Raw genomic sequence first — 21,821 nt, 5'->3', positions numbered from 1 at the left:
TGCCAACACCCTGCATGTAATGTCTACTTTGATTCTTTGTTTTGACTATTACAGCCACCAACTTCACACACCAACCCATATAATGTACAGTAGGAGGCCCAAAATAAGGCATTTGAGATAAAATTTTGGTGGATGTTTGTGTAAATAATTCTGATTAGAATTGCAGCAAATAAAGAATTGGTCATGTGATCTCCTAGAAGTGCGGGCAGTTGTTCAAACCATTTAAAATTTTCCATATCGTAGGCTTTCGCTATTACTTTATTAGTGAATGACTATATTATTTACTGTTTTATTATTTTCATTTTCCTGACAAAGGGATGAAATAGGCTTCAAAGCAAAAATACATTCATGTCAAATGTCTAGTATTCTGCACATGAGATTTAAGTGTACCTGTATACTAACCCATAGGCAACTATAATAAAAATACACTGATCTTACAGAGTTACCAGTTGTAAAAGAAAAAAAATAGAATAAAATATCAAAATCTCTTTATGAAATGTTCATTTTAGGAACCTTACACCGAGAGTGACAAAACATCACACCGAGAGTGACAAACCATGTTTTTTACATATTGTTTTCAAGCATTTTCTTCTGCTTCATTCCTTCCTCCCTCCATATTGATTCCCTTGGATGCACTGAGGTACTTATGACCAAGAGTCATTCTAGCGAGTATAATTAGGACTGAACCTGGCGTTGTTCTCGCTTTTCTACAATGTGAAATCAACCTACCACAGATGCACATCAATCCAAGAAAAAGTGGAAATCTCTTTTTTTTTCATTTAGAAACCGGGGATTTTCTACTTCCTAAACCTTACTTGTAAGCAGCAACAGCCCTTCTGCCCCAAGTCATTCGATTTTGGCCTACAGATTTTCAATTCATATATGATTTCCTGATTTCTAAACCTTACTTTTAAGCAGCAACAGTCCTGCTCCTCCAAGTCATCAGGCGTTGACCTACAGATTTTAAATTGATGGAGGATTCCCTACTTCCAAAACATTACTTATAAGCAACAACAGTCCTGCTGCTCCAAGTCATCAGACGTTGACCTACAGATTTTAAATTGATGGAGGATTCCCTACTTCCAAAACATTACTTATAAGCAACAACAGTCCTGCTGCTCCAAGTCATCAGGTGTTGACCTACAGATTTTAAATCGATTAGAGTGACCAAGAGCATAGCGATGGAATCTGCACTCCTAAAAAGTAGTAGTAAAGCTTAGTTTTTTTTTTTTTTAAATACCTGTTCTATTTACCTGCTCTGTGCAGTGGTTTTGCAAAGAGCAGCTCACATCCTCTTCTTTTCGGGTCCCCCGCCAGCGCTCCTGGCTCCTCCCCCTTGAGCAGTGCCCCCAGAGAAAGCTGCTTGACCTGGGGGCACCACTGTGTGCTCGCTCCAGAGCCGCTGCTCTATGTGTCTATAAAGATGTATAGAGCTGTGGCTTGGCCCCTGCCACCCCCCTCTCTTATTGGCTCACTCACTGTGATTGACAGCAGAGGGAGCCAATGTGCTGTCTCAGCCAATGAAGAGGGAGAGTCCCGGGACAGCTGTGGCTATCGTGAACATCGCTGTAAAAAAAACCTTCAGCCTTTAGAACCACTTTAGCCTGTGCTTTTCCCATGCAGGGCACTCAATTGCCACTTTTCACAGCTGCCTCACTCACCTTCTGCTTCGTTTAACTGTTTGGCATATGCAGATCATGTGACTTTCGTCCCTTTCTCTTTCGTAATAATGCTGATAGTTGGTGATTGGCTCCTCTCAACACTATCACATTGGGGTGGAGAGAAGGTCCTCAGCGCTGTAGAAGCTTTTTACATTTCTTTGCTTCAGTGGGCAGATAGCAGCAGGAGAGTGAAGGAAAGGCAATGTTATGCTGCTGCAGGGACCAGCATTAAAGAGCAACTGAACTGTGAAAGCTGTACCCTTTAAAAAAAGGCAACCAAGCGGGCAAAAGAGTGGTCACCATTATACCCTGTGTCCTCCTTGCGGCTGCTTATTTCTGTTACTGACTTACCATGCCTTATTCTGCACTGTGTCTCTGTGTGGAGATGGCCATCTTGGTAGAGTAAGGGCTTTGCTTCCTCATGTCAGAGCTGCCCCCCTGATGACTGGTGGTGGAATATTGAAGAAGCAGCAGGAGAGGTGGGTAAAGCACAGTTCCACAGAATTAAATAAACAGGGAGATCCTTGCACTGCAGTTCCTCAGGTACAGCTCCCTCTCCAGCATGGAGAACAGTGAGCAGCACATTAGTGACATCCAGTCATCTGGGCTGACTGGAACGTCTCGCGAATCCCTTATGTGGGCCACGAATAAAAGCTTAATCTCTTTGACGATGATGCTTTATTGACTCTGACCAATCCTCTGATATCGATCCTGCGTATCAAGTTAGACAAAACGCCCTTCATGTCACCTTGGCACCTGACCTGGTTACCCGCTTACAGTCTCAGTTCCCCTTTCAAAGGGCGTCCTCCCATATTGACTACCCCGCATTTGGCTGACCCCTTCCTAATCCTCTCTATTTGCATCTAATTATTATCCATTGCTTCATCTTTATCAGCTCTTATGCAGTATTAGCAGTTCCCGCACTTGTCTGGATAGGCCGGATTAACTCCGGCCTAAACTTTTATAATATTTTTGCACCCTTCCAGTGCAGGTTCCATCAGATTTTTTCCGCTTGCTCCAAAAAAGAATCTTCCATTTCTTCTGAGCTAATAAATACCCCAGGATCACCAGAGCGACCCTTTTGACGCATAGGCTACAGGGGGGTCTGGGGGTTCCCAACATCACCAAATATTATCTTACTGCTCAGATCGCGCAATTATCCTTGCTTCATGCTTCAGTAGATGTTTCTCTGTGGGTTCTCTTAGAACTTCCTAAGTGCGCCCCATCACCATGCCAACCCTCCTTTGGCTCCCTCATAATCTTTGCCCATCGGTACTGAGTCCAGTTATGCATCATAGCTTACAAGTATGATATTCCGTGCGATTGCGTGCAGTTCTCCGCTTGCCTTATTTCTCCTTTCCTGCCCTTTTTTCCAATCACTAAAATCCCTCTTTTCCCCATGGTTTGGATTAGCCACAGGCATTTTCCTGGTGTGTCACAAACGGGTTTACACATGTTCGACATTTCCTAACTGCCAGGTCATTTCTCACATGGGCTACTCTTTGGGAGACCCATGACATTCCAGAGTCGGAGTTCTTCCGCTACCTCCAACTTCAGCACTGGCTTGCATTGCCGCGCAGAACTTCTACTTGTCTTTTTCAGAAAACTGCATTTAAACATACCTGCCAGGACTCTCTGGGATCCCTAGGCCTTATCTTGGCTCTGTATGCTTCCCTGAGTAATCGCTTATCTTCCATTCCTCTCACCTATGTTGCTCAGTGGGAATGAAACTTGGCAACTGATATAGACTTAACAGGCTGGAGCAGGACCTGGTCTTTTGTGGCTAAATGCTCATTTATTACAGCCACTTTGGAGGTGAAGTATAAGGTGCTTTTAAGTTGGCATTGGGTCCCTGCCCATATTGCCCTTGCCAGTCCGTCCGTCAGTGACCGCTGTTTCTGGGATTGTGGCCTTCAGTGTGATGTCTTGCACACATGGTGGACGTGCCCTAGACAAATTGATTTTTAGTCCCGTGTATTTGGTCTCCTATTCACTCTGTTCCATCTGCCCATACAAAAAGAAGCCAGGTATGCCTTATTACATTGCCCAATTCCGGGTCGATTTGCTCATCAGCAGAAGCTCACTTCCTACTTTTTTCTGTAAGCTAAAAGAACAATTGACCAAGCCTGGAAAAAAACATCAGTCCCCTTTTAGGGGGTGAGAGACCACATGACCACGTTGATGCTTAACAAACAGATGTCCAGCATCCGTAACGACTCCCATGCTAAGTTCCTTAAAATCTAGGAACCGTGGCTGACATATGCCTTTCCTTCTCTCCCTCCAGCAAGCCTGGGCCACCTATGACAGACAGTCTCAATGCTCCTGAGCCCTTACCTCCCCCTTTTTCTTGGCCTCTGGCCTTCTGGCCCTTCCCCTTTTTCTCCGTGTCTTTTCTATGATTCCCCACTTTTCAGGTGCACAATCCCTCCCCCTTATGTTTCTGCTCTGTTCTCTTCCTCTTTTGGATCTGTATAGGCTGTATATTGCACTACTGTGTGGGTATTGGCGGGCCCAGGGGATGCCCTATTTTGGGGAACCTCTCCAGGACCTTCTGGCCTTCATGGCTTATTGACTTTGCCCATTTACAGCTGTTGTCAGTTCTCGGTGTTCTTACACTGCCTAATTGTTGCCTTCCTTTGCTATCATTCAAGCCAACACTTGCTGAAAATGTCAAAGCTAACCTGTGCATGGGCAGAACTGTTGCATGCTATGTCCTTGTTAAAATCGAATAAACATTATGGAAACAGAAATACATCTCAAATATAAAACTATGAGGCTGTAGACACAGGACTACCTAGGCATAGGATATGCACTGCTATTTTTCCAGAGAAATATGTGCTTAGGGTCAATCTTTCAAAATACTGCTTAGGCACAATTGACATTACTAGATGTTTCCTATAAGATGCACAGCCTTCTTTTAAGGTTGAAGGAAAGGAGGGGGGGGGTGGATTAAGTGTTAAAGTAAGGATAAATTAAATTAAATGTGATGGGCACTTAGGTGTTTACAGTCAAAGTCCCATTTGATTTTAGAGTTTCATGTCCAGTTGTCCTGTGTCGAGTTGACAACCACATAAAGTAAAGCGTGCAAAACATGCAAAACAATTGCTAAAAGCCATTATGTGCCAAAATTACTGGCACAAAAATTTCCATGGCAAAAACTTCAAAACCTGTAAATCAAAAGCCAAAATCTAACATTTTGCTATCGTCTTCCTTACTTGGCGTGTTGCAATCCATGCAGAGGAGCACAGTCTTTATCCTACAGACTTGCCATATTATGTACTGTAAAAACACCAACGGTCCCTAACTAGTGAGACGGATAACTGCATCCCTGTCTTTTCCAACAAAACCTGGTTTCTGCTAGAGGGATGACATTCATTATTATATTCATCTAAATCATTTTAACATTTTCATTGACTTAATTTTCACATCTATGATTTTGTATTTTCTTTTTTCTTTCCTAACACAGATACTTAAAAGATCATCACAAAGAGCATATCCATCCCAGGTGCCCTGATTTTTATTTCTTTTTGTTTTAGTGAATTATAGATTTTGTTTTCAGATCCCTTTAAAAATTCAAACTAGTTTAGAATCTTTTATTGTTATGGGCTTGAATTTATCAGCCGGACACCTTTATCTGCTACTCATATACTTTGGAAAGTTAGTAGTCAAATGTGAATCTCCCAACTATTCCCAAACCATTGTCACTGGCCTAACAATGAACAATTTTTCAGCGACTGAGCTGAAGATGTAAGTGAAGGTGGTGATAATTATGATATTACACACAATACTACTGGTGAAGATATTCTTTAGTCACTCATGCCATTCCTCTTGCTATCTCATCTATGTCACCATCAGTATATGTGCATAAAAGCTGTTTTCAGTTCTTGCTTATGTCACAACTCTCTTGCCCTTTCTAAATAGCAGCCGTGAAAACTCTATGTAAAAATAGACTTCACCTACTTTAAAAAAAAAAAAGGAAAAATAATGCATATGTTATCAGTACCTCAACACCTATATCTTATGCATGTACATTTAGTCTATAAAAAAAACAGTCCCAATCTTCAATATGAAAACTATAAGTCACATACATATTTATAAAAGACTCTTTAAGAGGGACTAGTATATCACAATGCTCTGAGAATCAAACATTCATGTCATACATTATAGAAAAGTGAATGTGCATCTCATAAGAAGTGACTTGTTATTTTATAATAACTTGCCAGAATGCGCAATATGATTTTTTAAGTATTATTATAATATAGGATTTTTATAGCACCAACAGTTTGTGCAGCACTTTACAACATGAGCACAAAATAGCAGGGCCCTCTGATTCCTCCTATATTGAATTATATTGTAACTTTACTATTCGCCCTCACATTGTAAAGCGCTGCGCAAACTGTTGGCGTTATATAAATCTTGCAGAATAAGAATACCAAAGTGAATCCATAACACATATAGACGTAAGAATCCCAAATCTTTGTAAAGGACCAGAAAATGATTACATACTTGTTTGCAGCTGCAATCCCTGTGTGTATAGAAAAAGAATCGGTTTTCAGGTACTATAGGGCAAAATGAGTCCAGCTGTCAAAATTCCATGTACATTATAGCTGGCTCTAATATCATTATATATATCCAAAGTCCACTATAATTAATGTACGTAAGTGAAGGACTTTAAATAATGTCATGCAGACTGTGTATGTAGAGGTTAGCGCTGAAAGGTTGCATTGGTATTTGTACATATGGTACTATATAACCACTACCAATTGCAATAATTCCATTTATCCACAGGAAATGAGAGGATACCTGTCCAAAACAAGGGAAGCCCCCTCTCAAACAACTTTTACCAGAACAAGTGTCCCTATAGGAAAATGTCCTGGTAACATCGGTCACAGAGTGAGTCTAACCGTTACCTAGTGGTAAAACAGATCACAAAAGAGAAAATCTTGAAGAGGTTCTAACCTCTCCCTATTCTATCCAAAACTAAAAATAATTTCGAATACATTTTGGTTTTACATATGGCTGTCTTCCTGGCTTCTATCTAGAGATTGGTGAAAAGGCTGTGACACGCGAGAGGAAACAATAAAGAGTTTACAGTAGCCTCTGGGCAGGTACTGGGATAGAAAGTGGAATGGCATGGGTCACTTTAAAGTAAACTTGCCATCTATTAAAAAAGTGTGCAAGAGAAGGAATCGTAATGTTCCTAAAATTCCCTCCCTTGTCCCAAACAACTTCTTTAGAGTCCTGCTTGGGATTGCTTTTAGTTGCTTTCATGAATCCTTAACTTTGGACCTATGTTCTGCCCTTCTGTGCTTAGGCCTGCCCACCATCCCCCCTTCCAGTGAGAGTCCTCCCTTTGGCTTGCAAGGTGCTATCATTACACAGGAGACTGGCTGGTTGGTAGGGTTTGTGCAAGGAATTCTCTCAGGCCTAAGGTCCCAAGCCTCTGTGCAAACTGAAATCAAAGTTCTAAAGAGCATCTTCATAGATGCTCCTCAAGCATCTGCCTCATATAAGGTTATTTTTGTTAGTGACACCTGAGCTTAAAATGGATTTAAACCCTTACATATACCCAGTGAAATCTCTCTACATAGGTTCTACATGTATATCTGCTGTCTTCAGCCTTCTACACTCTTTAGAAAGTGCAGCTCATGTTAGAAATCTTGTTTCCTCTTCCAGCAGTGCGCGTGGAGTCTGGACAGACACTGTGTGTGAGCTGATTGAAGGAAATGCACCCCCCTCCACATAGGCAGAAGAATGAAGAAACCTGTAGAGCTGTATTCTGAATAGACCAGCTCTATACTTATCTATCTTTAAGCACCCTCCCCGACTCAAATTTCAAGCTGCTTTTATCTCCTGTGTCCAGAACTTGTCAGAAGTTATGATGCTGATATCAAAGGAACAGAGCAGCAGAAAGACATGGCACTTAGGGCTTTTGAGAGAGATAAGTAAACACTACAAATATATGGGCCTAGGTCAGATTTCATGACTGGGGTTTACAACCACTTTAGGGCCTAAGTGCCTCCTTGGCATGAAGCCCACCTACCTGCCAGCCCCCTGTCTACTAAGAGCACCTTACTCATTATGGGCACTCATATTGAAAACTAAGAGCAGTCTTAAGGCATTTAAGAGAATCTTCTGCATAAGAGAGGCGATGATAAGCATCTTGTTATGACTTCTCTTACACAACATATATACTCTGAATGGGTTAAAAGTTTACTTTAAAAATATCTTTATCCAAATTATGATGTGTATTATACTTTTTTTTTTTTTTAGTAATTTGCTATGTATTTAAAATTAAGCTGCTCATTTTCTTTCTTTCTCCTCCATTATTTTTATCCCTCAGGTTAAGAGAATGATGGTCTTATTAATGAGACATATATGTTTGTATAATGCTTTCATATAATTCCAGTAGCTATTATATTTATTATCTGTTGGACAATTTTTAACATGAAGTTGGAATTGTTTTTCTTGAAAGTTGATTGAAGAACAGAGTTACAAAAACTTTCAGTATAATTTCCATGAGGGAATGGGTAACGCTGTGGTGTACAAAGTAACTAATCCGAAATCATCTTTCATTGACATGACTAAAGTAAATTTTCTAGTTTAAATATTAAAGTGTAAGTGCACTTAAATCTTTTGTCCCACCCTCGCTTGCCAATCCCAAACAACTCTTGAAGCCATACCCTTCTCCTTTCTGTAATGCTGTTTGTGGTACTACACAACTTCTTAAAAATCTTTACGGTTGGACTGGAGTCCTCCCGCACATTTGAGCAGCAGTCTCGATTCCAACACCAAGACAGCACTTTGCTCCTCAAACTTTTCAAAGGTAGGGAAAAGGCACAGGGGCTCAATGTAAGTGCAGTAAAAAAAGTGCTCACACTTTTAATAATCTCTAATACATATTTGAGGTAAGTTTGAAGAGTGCGTGCGTGCGTGCGTGTGTGTGTATAACCATCCATTCTTTCCTTTTGTTTAAAGTTGGTGCATCATATCCCAGAGGCAAGTCTAAATTATCAGAAAGTCCCACCAGGCTCCACAGGATCCGATTTTGATCAGAACATGAATGACAGTCGAGATGAAGATCCTCTAAAAAGGAGAGCAAGAAACCGAGAGGAGGTGAGCATATAACACATTGACTTTGTGTAGGCCTGTATGTCATAAAAACATTGCAGTTAGGTGCAGATAACTGAAAAAGCTATATGCAACTCTGTTATCACAATGATTAAAATGTAAACAGTTTTACATTAAAGAAAAATACAATAGAGTTAAATTCAAGGTAGAACTAAAGGAAAAATAATTTATTTTGGATAAAGTAAAGGAGAGTTATAACCCCTGTCAGTTTTTTCGTTTTTTTTTTGCTATCTTTGTCCCATTGGTAAGATTTCCATTTACATTCTGTCCCATAGCCAAAGTGGGAAGTGGGAGTCCATCCAGAGTTAAGGAATCCCTGGTTGTCACCAGAACTAGTGTTCCTATTGGAAAATATACCCTATATTCCTGTTCTAGTGACTGCTCAGGATTTGGGATTGTCTTTCACTTTTACTCTGTTCAGGGGTTAACTCTGTTCACCGAGAGTAATAAAAACCTCTCAGGTGGGCACCAGGGCAGGTTCCTCCACATTTGGTGGTCTTGCCTCAAGATTAAACCATTTTGAAAAGAGATCACCCCATTGATTAAACAAATAACTCTTAGACCTATAGAATCTTCCCCTATGCATTTTCCTTTTCATGGGGTCCCCTCCTTTATCAAACTCTATAACTCCTCATCTACTGAACGTGGCCAAATCCTTAATACCAAGATTTTTGAAATAATCCCAGTGCCCTACCCTGTTGGATTGGAAACGGAAGGTTGATATGGTTATGGAGGCTGAACGACAGGTTCATATGGTCAAAGACCAACAAGACACGTTTAAGAACATATAGTCTGGTTGGATGTACAGTGCCTAAGTATTTCTCAAATAACTACACTTTTCCCCCACAGATGCACCTACTTTCTGATTTTCCCCTTCTGTTTTTTCCTTTCCCCAACAAAGGTTGTTTTCCTTCCCTTCTTAACCCTCAAGTCCTTCTCTATCATTACCCATGATAGTTAGCTCCATTGGGGCCATGATGGTTAGCTCCATTGGGGTGTATAATGTCCACCTTTTTGTACCACAGGTTGGTGTTAGGGAAATTTGCAGGTTCATTCCACGTGAGTTACCTTGATTTGCCCTTGTATGTCCTGTTGTTCCCATGTTGCCGATGGTGCGGGGTCAGATGGGACATCGAGGTGACTTTTTCTTACATGCTCCCTACTTCCTGCCTAGGCTTATTGTATTGCTCTTAGTGTTTCTGTTCCCAATGTGTGTTCTTATGTTTAATGTATTTTTCTATGTATACATTTGTGGACTGATTCTACTCTGTTCACTGTTTTCATTCTTGTCCCTTTCTGTACTGGTTATACTTATCATAAATCTCAATAAACACTTTAATAAATAAAAAATCTCAGGTGTTCTGATCCCTCCCTCTCCACTGTATCCAATACCAAGAAAAAAGTTTTGCTTTTAGTTATACTTGAGTGTATATTTAAAAATATATCTGAACCCAAAAAAACAAGAATATAATATATTGCAGCTTACTGGTTCTAATGGCAGCATCTATTTTCTTTTAGAGGCCTAGGGTAACAACACTCACCCACTGTACCTTTTCCTCTCTACTTTTGGCCAGGGAATACCAAACCAAGGCCAATTTTTCCACTGCCCATCTTCTTCTCAGGGGTACATAGTTCACTTGTTTTCATCTGGTGAACTACAGTGGCATGATCATTTTTCTGCTACATAACGATTTGCTTTCTACGGGTTGATTGACGAATTTGTTTAAAAAAAAAAAAGTTTTATTAGCAATAATGCAAAGCTCTTTAGCCCAAAAGTGGATCTAAACCCAAAACATGTTTTAGTGTAATAGTTGGGATATTTAAACACCTATCGTTTTTTTTTTCTTCTCTCTGTGTCCCATTGGGGAGATTTTCCTTAAAAAGATTGTAAAGGTTTTTTTTTTTTTTTTATTGCACAGAGCAGCCCAGTTCTTCCTTTTCTGGGGGGCCCCGGCGTCACTCCTGACTCCTCTTCATCGGGTGTTCCCATGGAGAGCCATCCTTTGACACAGACAGCAGGACTCGGCCCCGTCCTAGCTCCCGTGTCACTGGATTTGATTGACTGCAGCGGGTGCCAATGGCTCCTGCTGCTATCAATCTATCCAATGAGGACCCGAGACAGCAGCTGGAGCTGCTGGGCTCATGCTCGTCGCTGAATCGATCGGGTTCAGGTAAGAAAAAGGGGGGGGGGGGTCTGGGGGGCAGCTGAAGCAAAAAAGGTTTTACACCATAATGCATAAATTGAGACTTTACAACTCCTTTAACTTCCTGTTTTTAAGACACAAAAGGTAGTGAGAGGAAATCTCCTCTTGGACAGTTTCTACTGGAACAGGTGTCCTCTTTGGGATGATATAGCGCATGACCTCAGCAGCACATCTTGGTCAGCAAAAGTGAAAACCTTTATTGTCCCAAAGAGTTAGTGTGACATTTTGAGCCCTCAGTGGGACTAGTTTCCTTTGGGGTCCCAAAATGTAAAATGTTTCCGTTTGCTGACCAAGGTGTACTGGTGATGCTTTGCTGATGGTGATGCCCTCTGTTTTATTGTAACTTTAGATCTGCACAATGTATGGAGTGCACTGAAGGAGTTCTCATTATCTACACAAAATAAAATAAAAAATAAAACATTTTTGGTTTTGCTGGTGCATTGTGGTAATGTAAGTGGTTATACCTAAAGGATGTATATCCCTCGCGCCACTGGAATGAAGTTGTGACCTAGAAACTGTGACTTGTAGAAGTGTTCGCATTATTTTTCAAATGCATTGCGGTAACGCATTTACATTTAACTTCCTCCCTGATACACTAAAAGTGTACATGCATAATTTTTATTTTACCCTTTGCATCACAACTCACAGTTCACATAGGGGTTGATTTACAGAATAAATTAATTTCCAATTCTAAATGATTGGCGCCACATTGCATTTCACTATGGTGCATGGGTTACCACTCACTGTTGTAAAGTTCAACACTGGTAATTCAGGTCTCAATGTCTGTGCTGTATTATATTTATATTGTATTTCAAACAAAATACTATGTATGTGGAATTTTGTCACTAAGCGCCGGTTCACATAGGAGCGACGCTACTTTCAGGGGCGACCTCCGAGATCGCGGTGCGAGCAGCGCGCCGCGACCTCGGAGCGGCCGCCACAGACTTCATAACATTGAAGTCTATGGCGGTCGCCTCCTGGTCGCCCCAAAGAAGCTCCGGACCCTTTTTCTAGGTCGGAGCGACTTGTGTCGCTCCTATTAGAACGGGTCCGCAGCTTCCCTATGGGAGGCGACCTGCGGCGACCTGTGAGGCGACCAGGTCGCCTCACAGGTTGCCCTAGTGTGAACCGGGGCTAAATAAAAAATACAAAAAAAAAAAAATATATATATATATATATATATATATATATATATATATATATATATATATATATATATATATATATATATATATATATATATATATATATATATATATATATATATATATATATATATATATTTAATAGTAAGATGGATTTATACTTGAAGTAGAATTGCTTGTACATGTTAAATCGACCTTCTGTATTTCTTTTTTTTCGACAAATAACTATGTACTGATCTCTTTCAGGTAATATTTGACAACCTCATGTTGAATCCTGTATCGCAGCTGTCACATACAATATGCGCAAACACAGAGATACTTACTGAAAAAATGAAGTAGGTTACATTTTAAGGTTCTTGCTTTTACCTTGTCTGGGTATTTATATTTTTTCGGAATTAATTCAACTTTGTTTTATGCAACAGAATTTTATTTAAGAACCAAGAGAAAAGCTGGGAAGATATTGAGGCAAAAATTCATTCTGAAAATGAAGTGCCAATCCTTAAAACATCTAACAAGGTACATTTCATGAAAATCATACTGGTATTAACTGTAATATGTCATCTGTCTACAAGTTTATTTACACAAAATTAAGTTTGGTTTGCAAATCAGACTTTGAAGAGCAATTCTACCAATGATTGAATTTTTTTCGCTTTGGATAGAAAGAGACATTTTCATCCCAAGCTGTGTCTTTAGTGCTGCCTGGTTTCCTGGTAGGCTGCCACCACCATCAGTACTATGGGCCGAGCTTGGCTTTTCAACCAAGTTTCTAATGTCATAGGCCTAAGTGAGCTCTCCAAATATTTTAATGATGGAATCACTAGAGAGCACATATTGGAGTGTTTATGTGGCCTATACTTTAACTTTTTTTTTTACCGCAGCAGTTTTATCTTTCGCACACATAACAACTTTAAAACCCTCAAATATTACAGATTTTCTGAGAGCTGAGAATTTTTAAAATCAAAAGGTGGTAGTTGCAATTTTGTTTGTACCATATTATTTGCACAATTGTGTATTAAGCCTATATATTTAAAGACAAAAAGTCAAATCTAATTTTGGTGCATGCAAGCACAATAAAATCCCCTTTTTTTCTAAACTAAAACATGAGATTGTGTTCAATAAATAGATGCCAAACATGTAAAATCTCTAAATTGCGTGCAGTCGCAAAGCAGCAACAAACTAGGATGCCCAATATTGTCCATAGGCGATACTTTCAAAGCCTTTACAGCGCATTAGTTTAGACTTACCCATAAACGATGGCCCTGATATTATTCCTCTCATTCTGGTGCATCTGGTAATACTGAATATGTGTTACACAATTGACGTTTATATGCGAATGCGTATCCTGGGTGTGCATGTTTTTCTTGTTTTATGTGCCTAAAGTAATAAGCAGGGATGCTTTTTTTTATCTTTTAAAACATTTTATTAATATTTCAACAAAGTATATATGGCAAAAGACAAGGTGATAATTCCAAGCAAATAATAATACCTTTACATGAACATAATAGCAGAACAGTATTGGGTGACTAATAAATAATGTTGCTGGTAGCGTGATTTATATGAAATTGTACCTTTGGAGCTCTGCATAGATGGAGTTTTACAAGGTGCTAATGAAGCCGACGTCTAGGCCTCCCATGGGTCCAGGCACCCCTGAGGGGATCTTGCTGTGCCCCGAACTGGGGGAGGTAAGTCCGCCTACTGTATAGCAGTCCATCAAATCACCTATCAGCTGAGAAATGTCTGGATACAATAGTATGCAAATTACAAAGATGTATAGTTAAAGGGGTATGTTGATATATTCAGCATGAGCGCTTTTATCAGTTGGGTTAGTCTTGAAGGATAAGCGTAAGAAGGAGAGGGGGTAGGTGAGGGAAAGATAGAAAAAAAAAGAGAAAGGGGGGGGGGGTAATGGAAAATAAAGCGGATATTGGCATAGAAATTCAGTATGTTGATCCTTGGTCTTGTTGAGAATCAGGTCGATGTGAGGTAATCAATGTGTGCAGTTTGCAATTCTGAGGAATTCTGTGGATTTGGTGAACTCCATCCATAAAGACCAAGTATTGTAAAATTTATCAGGGGAGTCTTTAGCTTGATGTACCAAGTCCTCCATTACTGCTATTTTTTAATGTGATTGAACCAGTCGATTGTCATGGGGGGGGGGGGGGGAGGTTGACATCCAATGACAGGGAACACACATTTTAGCTGCGTTAACTAGGTGTAAGGTAAGAGATCTCTTATACGCAGATTGAGGTAATGAAGTGTGATGAAGGAGATATTGGACTGGGGTGTAATTCGGAGTGTACGATGTTATGTGGGAAATGAGTCAGTGTATTTCTCTCCAAAAAGGTTGTATAAGAGGACAGTCCCACCATATGTGTAGCGTGCCCTTAGTCTGATTACATCTCCAGCACATCGGGGAGATATCAGCGCAAAATGTATGAAGTTTGTCAGGGGTTCTGTACCATTTTGTGTAAATTTTTACTCTGTTGTCCTGTACAGAAACATTATTGGATCCTTTGTGGATGTGTGTAGATATGCTCCCATTCAACTGTTGATAGGTCCAGAGATAATTCTGCTTCCCATTGTCGACTAGTTTTATTTGATTTGGAGTCGTATTTTGTGAAGAGAAGGGAATATATGACGGCGACTAGATGTCTTCGGGGTTCTTGTTTACTACACAAGGTTCCGAAGGGAGTGTGAAATCTAATCCATTCCAAAGATGTCTTGGATATGTTTAAGGTGTCTTGGATTTGTTTAGGGTGTCTTAGATATGTTTTTTTTTACTTTTTTTTATTTTTTTTTTTTTCTATTAAAACATTTTTTTTTTTTTTTTTGCTTTATTTTCTTACAATTGCAAAATATAGGCTAAAACCAAATGATTAACAATGATTGATACTGTATAATTTCATCTGTCTGCACTGTACTAAAAACAGTTTGCATACACAATGGTTATCCTAATTTTCTTTTTTTTTTCCTCTAAAGGAGATCAGCTCTATTTTGAAAGAGTTGAGAAGAGTCCAAAAGCAACTGGAAGGTAGGTACTGTAATTTGTTTCCACTAACACATAATTATTTTGGATTGAAGTCCCTCCAGTGTTGTGGACGGTTCACTATCTTTCATAGCCTTTTAGCTGACAATGACTGAACGCCCCATTCTGCGCATGGTGGACTACACCAAAGGCTTAAACAGTTAGTTTATCCATGGTCAGCAAGTGTGTTTTATGTTCATATCCTAGTGCCAGATATCACCAGCATGAACTCTTCACTCTTGTTTCCCTATGAGACTGTGTAGTAGGGGATGTGTCCATTCCCTCCACTCAAGTGTCAGATTACACTCGGCTCTCCTCTCTGTGCTGTGTGTGACATCAGATCTCCACCCCCTGCCTTCTGAAGCTCAGAAATGCTGGGTAAACTGTGCACTTTTAACTTGTTGTAGAAAAGAAAAGGGTTACAGATAAGCACATACAACTTATGTAGGAGGGTGTTTCATCTGCGTACCACCCAAGGTTACTTACTCTATTGGGTATATGTAAGGGTTCACAACCACTTTAAGGCAACCTCCATTTGTAAATCTTTTAAACATATGTGCAAATGCCCAGTTTTGAGACAGGTTTTGCGTTACCAAGAAAGTACCATGTTTGGTCATTTTGTAGTAACTAATTATTTCCAGGCATAAATAATCAGATGGGTAGAAAGAATAATCCAATTGGTTCCTGTAGATTACTTCAATTTTCACATACCCATTTTACTTCTTTACTAATGAGCCTATTATAATTTTCCCCTAGCTAGCTTTTGTTGCCTTTTTATGTTTATTCATGTACACGTTCCTAATAGTTGTATTTTTCACACCCTACAGTCATAAATGCCATCATTGACCCAGCAGGACATCTAGAGGTCATGACCAGCAATAAGAAAGCCTCTCCAGCCCTTCAGTCTACAATGCCCCAAATCAGGACTAACAGTTCTCTTTTAGGAATGGAGTCCAACCAACCCGTCTATGTCAGAAACTACTTACAAAAGTCCAGCTCTGGATCTTCGCGATCTCCAGAATCCAGCTTTGGTAGAGATGAGGATGGGGCTTATATTGTCTGATTTTTTTTTTTATTTTTTTATTTATTTGTTTTCCCTTTTTTATTTTGTCTTTAGTATGAATGGCCTATGTTATCAGTGTGGCTTTCGGTATAATATTTTGAGTGCTTGTGTTGCAGGAAGGCTATTCCTCACCAATGCGTAAAGTCTGTGTCATGCAAACGATTGTTGACTTTTTTTTTCTGAATCTTGTACTGTCTACCAGCTCCTGTATCATATTGCGGCAATTTTACTTGAACATTATTTTTTTTCAATGCAGACTTTTGTCCTTGCTCATTAAAATGTGCCATACCGTTAAGACCTAAATGCTGTAAATGTCTGATGCTAATAGGTCTAATATGTTTCCTGTATCCTGATTGCACTTATTTTGAGTTATTTAAACACTAGGTTAGTTGAAGCAAGTACAAAGCAAATCATATGATCTGTCTCTTGCCAAAAATTGTCTGAAACAAGTATGCCGGCATTCAATTTATCTGTTTAATAGGTTGTACTTAGCAAACGAAAAAAAAATGTGTTCTTGGTTCAGTGTATTGTTTTAAAGGCATTGGAATTGTTAAATATATTGATGAGAACTATTAAAAGAGACACTGACATTGTTTTTGCAAAGGGGCCCCCAGATCCACAGATGTTCACCTTGCTAGATTTCCCCCAGCACACTACTTTATTCATCACAGATGCAAAAAAAAATCCTCTGTGTCGGACACTAGAGGGAAAGGCGACATCACTCCCTCAGTCATTGGACAGTGCTTGAGTCATTGGTTGGTAGACATCAGTACCTGACATTGGAGGAGGTGACATGCCTTTCCATACCCCTGCATCAGAGGATGGAACAGCAGGGTGAGTATTAGTTGGTCAAGGGGGTCCCTTTGCATAGAAATTACCCTAAATGGCGGCTGTGTCTCTTTTTAAAAAGAGAAACATATTTACAATAAGCAACATAGCAACCAACCACATGTCATCTTTTATTCTGGCTACAGTCAACTGACAACTGATTGGTTACTATGGGTCTCATGATGATGTTGTAGTGGTGGTTCTATGCCCAGTTTTTTTGCTGTGACCTCAGTAAACCTTCTGGATTGGATAAATGCATGGTATTATTGGCATTTTTTTGTCACTAGCATGGTGTGGGTCTTAGAAGAGGCCTGTTTGCTTTCCTCCAGCATCTCCTGTAATGATTTGTTAAATGCTTTAGGATCTGTTCAGTATGGGAAAGTAGTGTTTGGCTTGAGAAACATCCTGCTTTTGCACAGCAACAGCATTGAAACATAACTTCAATGTTAGAGGCTTGTTCTTGCGTTTGTCAAGCACTGCAGCCTACTTTGTTCTCTTAATAATAGAACCTCTTCATTTAGGGTCCTTGCAGCAGTATACTATGATTACTCAGAGGTCATTAATCTACCCCAAAACTGAAAGTTTTTTTCAGTACTATTTATTGTATTATCAATTATCCCCATTTAATTCTTAAATGAGACTTAGTCATATGGGTTAGATGGGCTATAAGTTGATAAAGTTGTGCCATATTTTACGCTGGGAGTAAGGGCACTTGCACATGGCTGTAACTTACATTGTATGGGCATACAGAGTAAAATATGGCTGTAGTTGTGGCACCCAGGAGCCACAGCTGCAGCATATTTTTACCCATATGAATCCATTACAGAAAACCCTATTCAGGCCTATAAAATTTTACATATAAAAAATATGCCCTCATGTGTGAACGAGTATAGGAGCACACATCGCTTTCTGTAATGTATTCCTATGGGAAAAATACGATGCAACTGTGGCTTCCAGATGCCACAAGTAGAGCCATACTTTACTCTGTATGCTCATACGCTGCAATTTAGGGTCATGTGCGAGAGGCCTTTATTATATATTCTAATCACATTATGCAGGTTCTCCTGGGTAAGCTTAGGAATGTTCAGTAGCACTGTGTGTAGGATAATAATATGGCCATCAAGGCCAAACAAAGTAAAAAGTGCAGTCAGTATCTATGCTCCATTGGGATTTGGCTCTCCCCCTCATTGCTAGGATACTTTGCCACCACGCAAGTGATCACCCTTAAAGTATATCTACTGTAAGCCCAAGCACAAAGTTTTAATACATTGCAGCCCATCAATGCTTTGATGTAGCTGCATTTGCTTTTTTTTTTTTTCCATGCTAAGTACATTTCCTGCCCGTACAGTAAATACCTTTTGATCCTGATACAAATCCAGTGTGCTTGTACATTCCTTGTACTGATTTGAAATCTGGACCATTTTTATTAGCTTTCCAAGCTATCTCCTGCAAACAACAAAACCCCTCCCTATGTTCTGAAATGAGTAGAAGGAAATGTATGTGTAGTCCAAATAGGAACAGCAAAGAGTGACAACACTGCAACTTTTGGGCATTTCTACTTTAGAACAGAAATTATATTACTGGCAAGATCACCAGGTGAAAATGAAAGGAAGAAGGTAAAATGCAGCCACTACATCTGCATACTGGTCAGCTGCAATATATTACATGTTTGCTTTTGGGTTTAGATGAACTTTAACAGACCATTCCTTGGAGCTGAGGACCATTCTCCCATAATGTTTTTTTTTTTAGAAGCTCAGTTAATGCAAAAGTGTGGCACTGTTTTGAAACTTGTAGGTCAAACCTGTTCATAAACTTTTTTAGTGTTGTATTCTAGAATGCCATACTTTATTAGATTGCTCAGTCATCTTTCAACAAAATGCCTAATGAGTTTTATGACTCATTACCACCAGGTTTAAAAATGGGGTTTTCTTAGACCTGTGCATTAAATTGCAATTTAAATCTTGCCACATAGTCAGATGCTTCTACAAGATATCCATGGGTTTTTATTTTTTTATTTTTGAGCATCCATATATTTTTTTGCACATAATGTATAATAAACAGAAATAAGAAGTCTCAGGAACTTGGTGACCAATAACCCTTTTTTGTGTTGGGGGGGGGGGGGGGGGGGGAAGCAAAAAATAATTTAGCAAAAATGTAAGATTACTTGTCAGGGTTTAAGTATCCATTTGACTGCAGGATCGGGCAACGATCCTGCAGCAAGTGGTCAAGGTTATTTCATTTTATGGGGGCCTAGCTGAATTTTCATGATCGAGCAACCATTAGATAACACTGGAATGTCTGCTGAGCACCCACACAGTAAAGAAGTGTGCATGCTGCGCTCAAATCTAATGCATTGTCTCTTCTTACTTTGCCATTTTCAATGATGGTGAGCATCCTGGAAAAGGCTCTTGCGCGAATAGGGATCAAGACTGTAGTTTATGTTTAGGTGTCCTTTAAATGTTTACTGCACATCTGAACCAGGTACTGACTCAGTAGTGTGCTGGGTGGGGTAACCCCACCAATGCATCCTAGGGCATCCATATAGTGGAAGTGCAACAATTGAAGTGTTGTATGGCTTGTGTGTGGGTGTGGGGTAGGTGTACTGAATATCCAGAGAAGAGGACCATGCACTTTATACTCTAGGACAATCTAACAGAGTGGAACATGGAAAAAAAACTCCGCTCCCATGGTGTAGCTGGAATTTTTCCATTTCTGGTTCTGCATAAACTACGTTGTTCCTCAGCAGGACAACACCCCCAAAGCAGGATTGAGATGATCAATTTGTGTGGCTGTCAGATGTAGAGCTACCTATTTGCAAGACAGGTGCTTAAAGACTTTTGCTACACGGGTGATTTTTTTTTTTTTTTTTTTAATTTCTGAATTAAAATGGGAGTGTGATCTATCTTTATTAGAACCCTTACCTATCAATGTCTCCTATTTTAGTGATGGCAATCTATAACCAGTCCCTAAAAAAAAATTAAATAGAAACAAGCAATTATATAATATAATATATATTTTTTTCTTTTTAGCCTTCATAATTAAAGTTGAACTCCAGGCAGAAATAAAGACATTGTTTAATCCAGTTACTTTGTAGTCCTTAAAACTCATTAAATGCAATTTCACGTGATCCTGTCAATTTTTTAAAGCCTGATACTATTATCTCCCTGCAAAGCATACTGTTTGTGCTGAACTGCCCTGTTGCCCCCTCACCGCCGATCTCTACTGCTGTGAAAAAAGGAAACTTGCTGAAGATTTTCTACATTTGACACATCTCCAAAGACATGCAGATAGGTTAATTGGCTCCTGTCTAAATTAGCCCTGGTATGTGTATGTATGAATGTCAGTTAGGGACCTTAGATTGTAAGCTCCTTTAGGGTAGGGACTGATGTGAATGTACAATGTAGATGTAAAGCACTGCGTAAATTGATATCGCTATATAAGTACCTGAAATAAAAAAATAAATATGAGAGTGCTTGATCCCACCTCCCCTTCGGCGCTCTTTGGTTCTACCCCCTGGCTCAGTGTCAATACTGTATCATGTGGTGACATAGCAGTCGAAGGATGAAACCACAAGGCGCAGCAGGGAGGGACAGGACATTCAACACACCTAGTAGTGTTAAATGTAAAACAAACATTCAGCAAGCTTTCTTTGTAGGTGCAGGCACTAGAACTGGTGGGTGTAAATAGTTTCTTTTGCAGGGACATGCCAGTTTCAAGTTTCAAAAGTCTTAATAGTCACTATAAATTGCAACAAGATAAAGTACCAGAATTCTCCATTGACTGGTCAGCAGGTTGTGTTTTGCTCCAAGCTTTATTCTAACTGGCAAGTTCTTTAGATGATAAGATTGGCCTAAACAGAATAAAGACAACCATAGATGGAGCAATTTTCTTTCCTGCACCCATGGTTTGCAGGAGAGAAAATCACTCAATTCCCCCATCAACACAGTTCGTGTTGATGGGGGAATCCATCCCGCAGAGCCATTGCATTCTCCCAGCAGGAGGATAGGGGAAGCCGTCCCTGCCGGGAGAACATGATTACTGCTAGCAGCTATAACAGCCGCTAGCAATTATCGCATTTAAAATTCAACAGGCTGATTGTACCCAGATCGATTGATCAACTCGGGTACATTTAGCCTGCCCATACATGGTTTGAATCTCAGCCGGCCCCTACAAAATCAGCCAAGATTTGAAATGTCTATGGCCAGTCTAACAGAGGAGATCAGACATATTGCAGAAATGTATTTTAGCGATGTCATTTTTAATTGGCTCTCTAGAGTTCAGCCTTACATGGTTGCTGTTTTAGAAGAGTAAATGTTTCTCCTATTCAAGTAATCAGTAGAAAAATTGGGCATCTCTACGTCCTTAATCTTTCTGTTTCTTTTTTTTTTTTAATTATTTTTACTTTTAATTCTATGTTTATTTTTTTATTATTTAAATGAACACTGTTCTTTTGCAATGTGCACAAATCATATTTTTTCTCTTATTTGTATATTTGTTTTCTTTTATATATAGTAGATATTTATTTTCTGTATATGTGTAAAATATATCTTTAAGTAATGTATAAGAAGGAAATTATACTTTATAAATGTAAAATCATAAATATAATTCTACTTTTGATATTTTTTCCCTACTAACACACAAAAGGTACAATGTTCTTTAATTATTTGGTGTTTGCTGCCATCAGTGAATTTTCTTAGTGGTTGGTGGTCTTCCATCCTTATGTGCTGTCTATATCAAGTTGTGCTGTATTAAAATCTCAGTTTG

The 21,821-nt window shown here is 39.4% G+C and overlaps 1 protein-coding gene across 4 annotated transcripts in view; it reads left to right on the top strand.

Moving 5' to 3' along the window:
• Positions 1 to 16,809, top strand: part of CEP170B (centrosomal protein 170B) — a 170,055-nt gene extending 153,246 nt beyond the window's left edge. Inside the window, exons 11-16 of one of the 4 annotated variants that reach the window (XM_082275273.1) lie at positions 5,128 to 5,166; positions 8,640 to 8,777; positions 12,388 to 12,476; positions 12,564 to 12,657; positions 15,121 to 15,172; positions 15,994 to 16,809. In XM_082275273.1, coding sequence (XP_082131399.1) covers positions 5,128 to 5,166; positions 8,640 to 8,777; positions 12,388 to 12,476; positions 12,564 to 12,657; positions 15,121 to 15,172; positions 15,994 to 16,229 — 648 coding nt within the window. In that variant the 3' untranslated portion in view covers positions 16,230 to 16,809. The remainder of the gene's footprint in view (positions 1 to 5,127; positions 5,167 to 8,639; positions 8,778 to 12,387; positions 12,477 to 12,563; positions 12,658 to 15,120; positions 15,173 to 15,993) is intronic. The other 3 variants (XM_082275275.1, XM_082275274.1, XM_082275272.1) reach the window with 3 other exon arrangements.
• Positions 16,810 to 21,821: the final 5,012 nt, after the last annotated feature.

This window comes from Pelophylax lessonae (assembly GCF_965119305.1).
Source record: "Pelophylax lessonae genome assembly, chromosome: 13".
In the NCBI taxonomy this organism is placed as follows: domain Eukaryota; kingdom Metazoa; phylum Chordata; class Amphibia; order Anura; family Ranidae; genus Pelophylax; species Pelophylax lessonae.
Note: the sequence above shows the minus strand (reverse complement) of the source record. Positions and strands in the feature narration are given on the sequence as shown.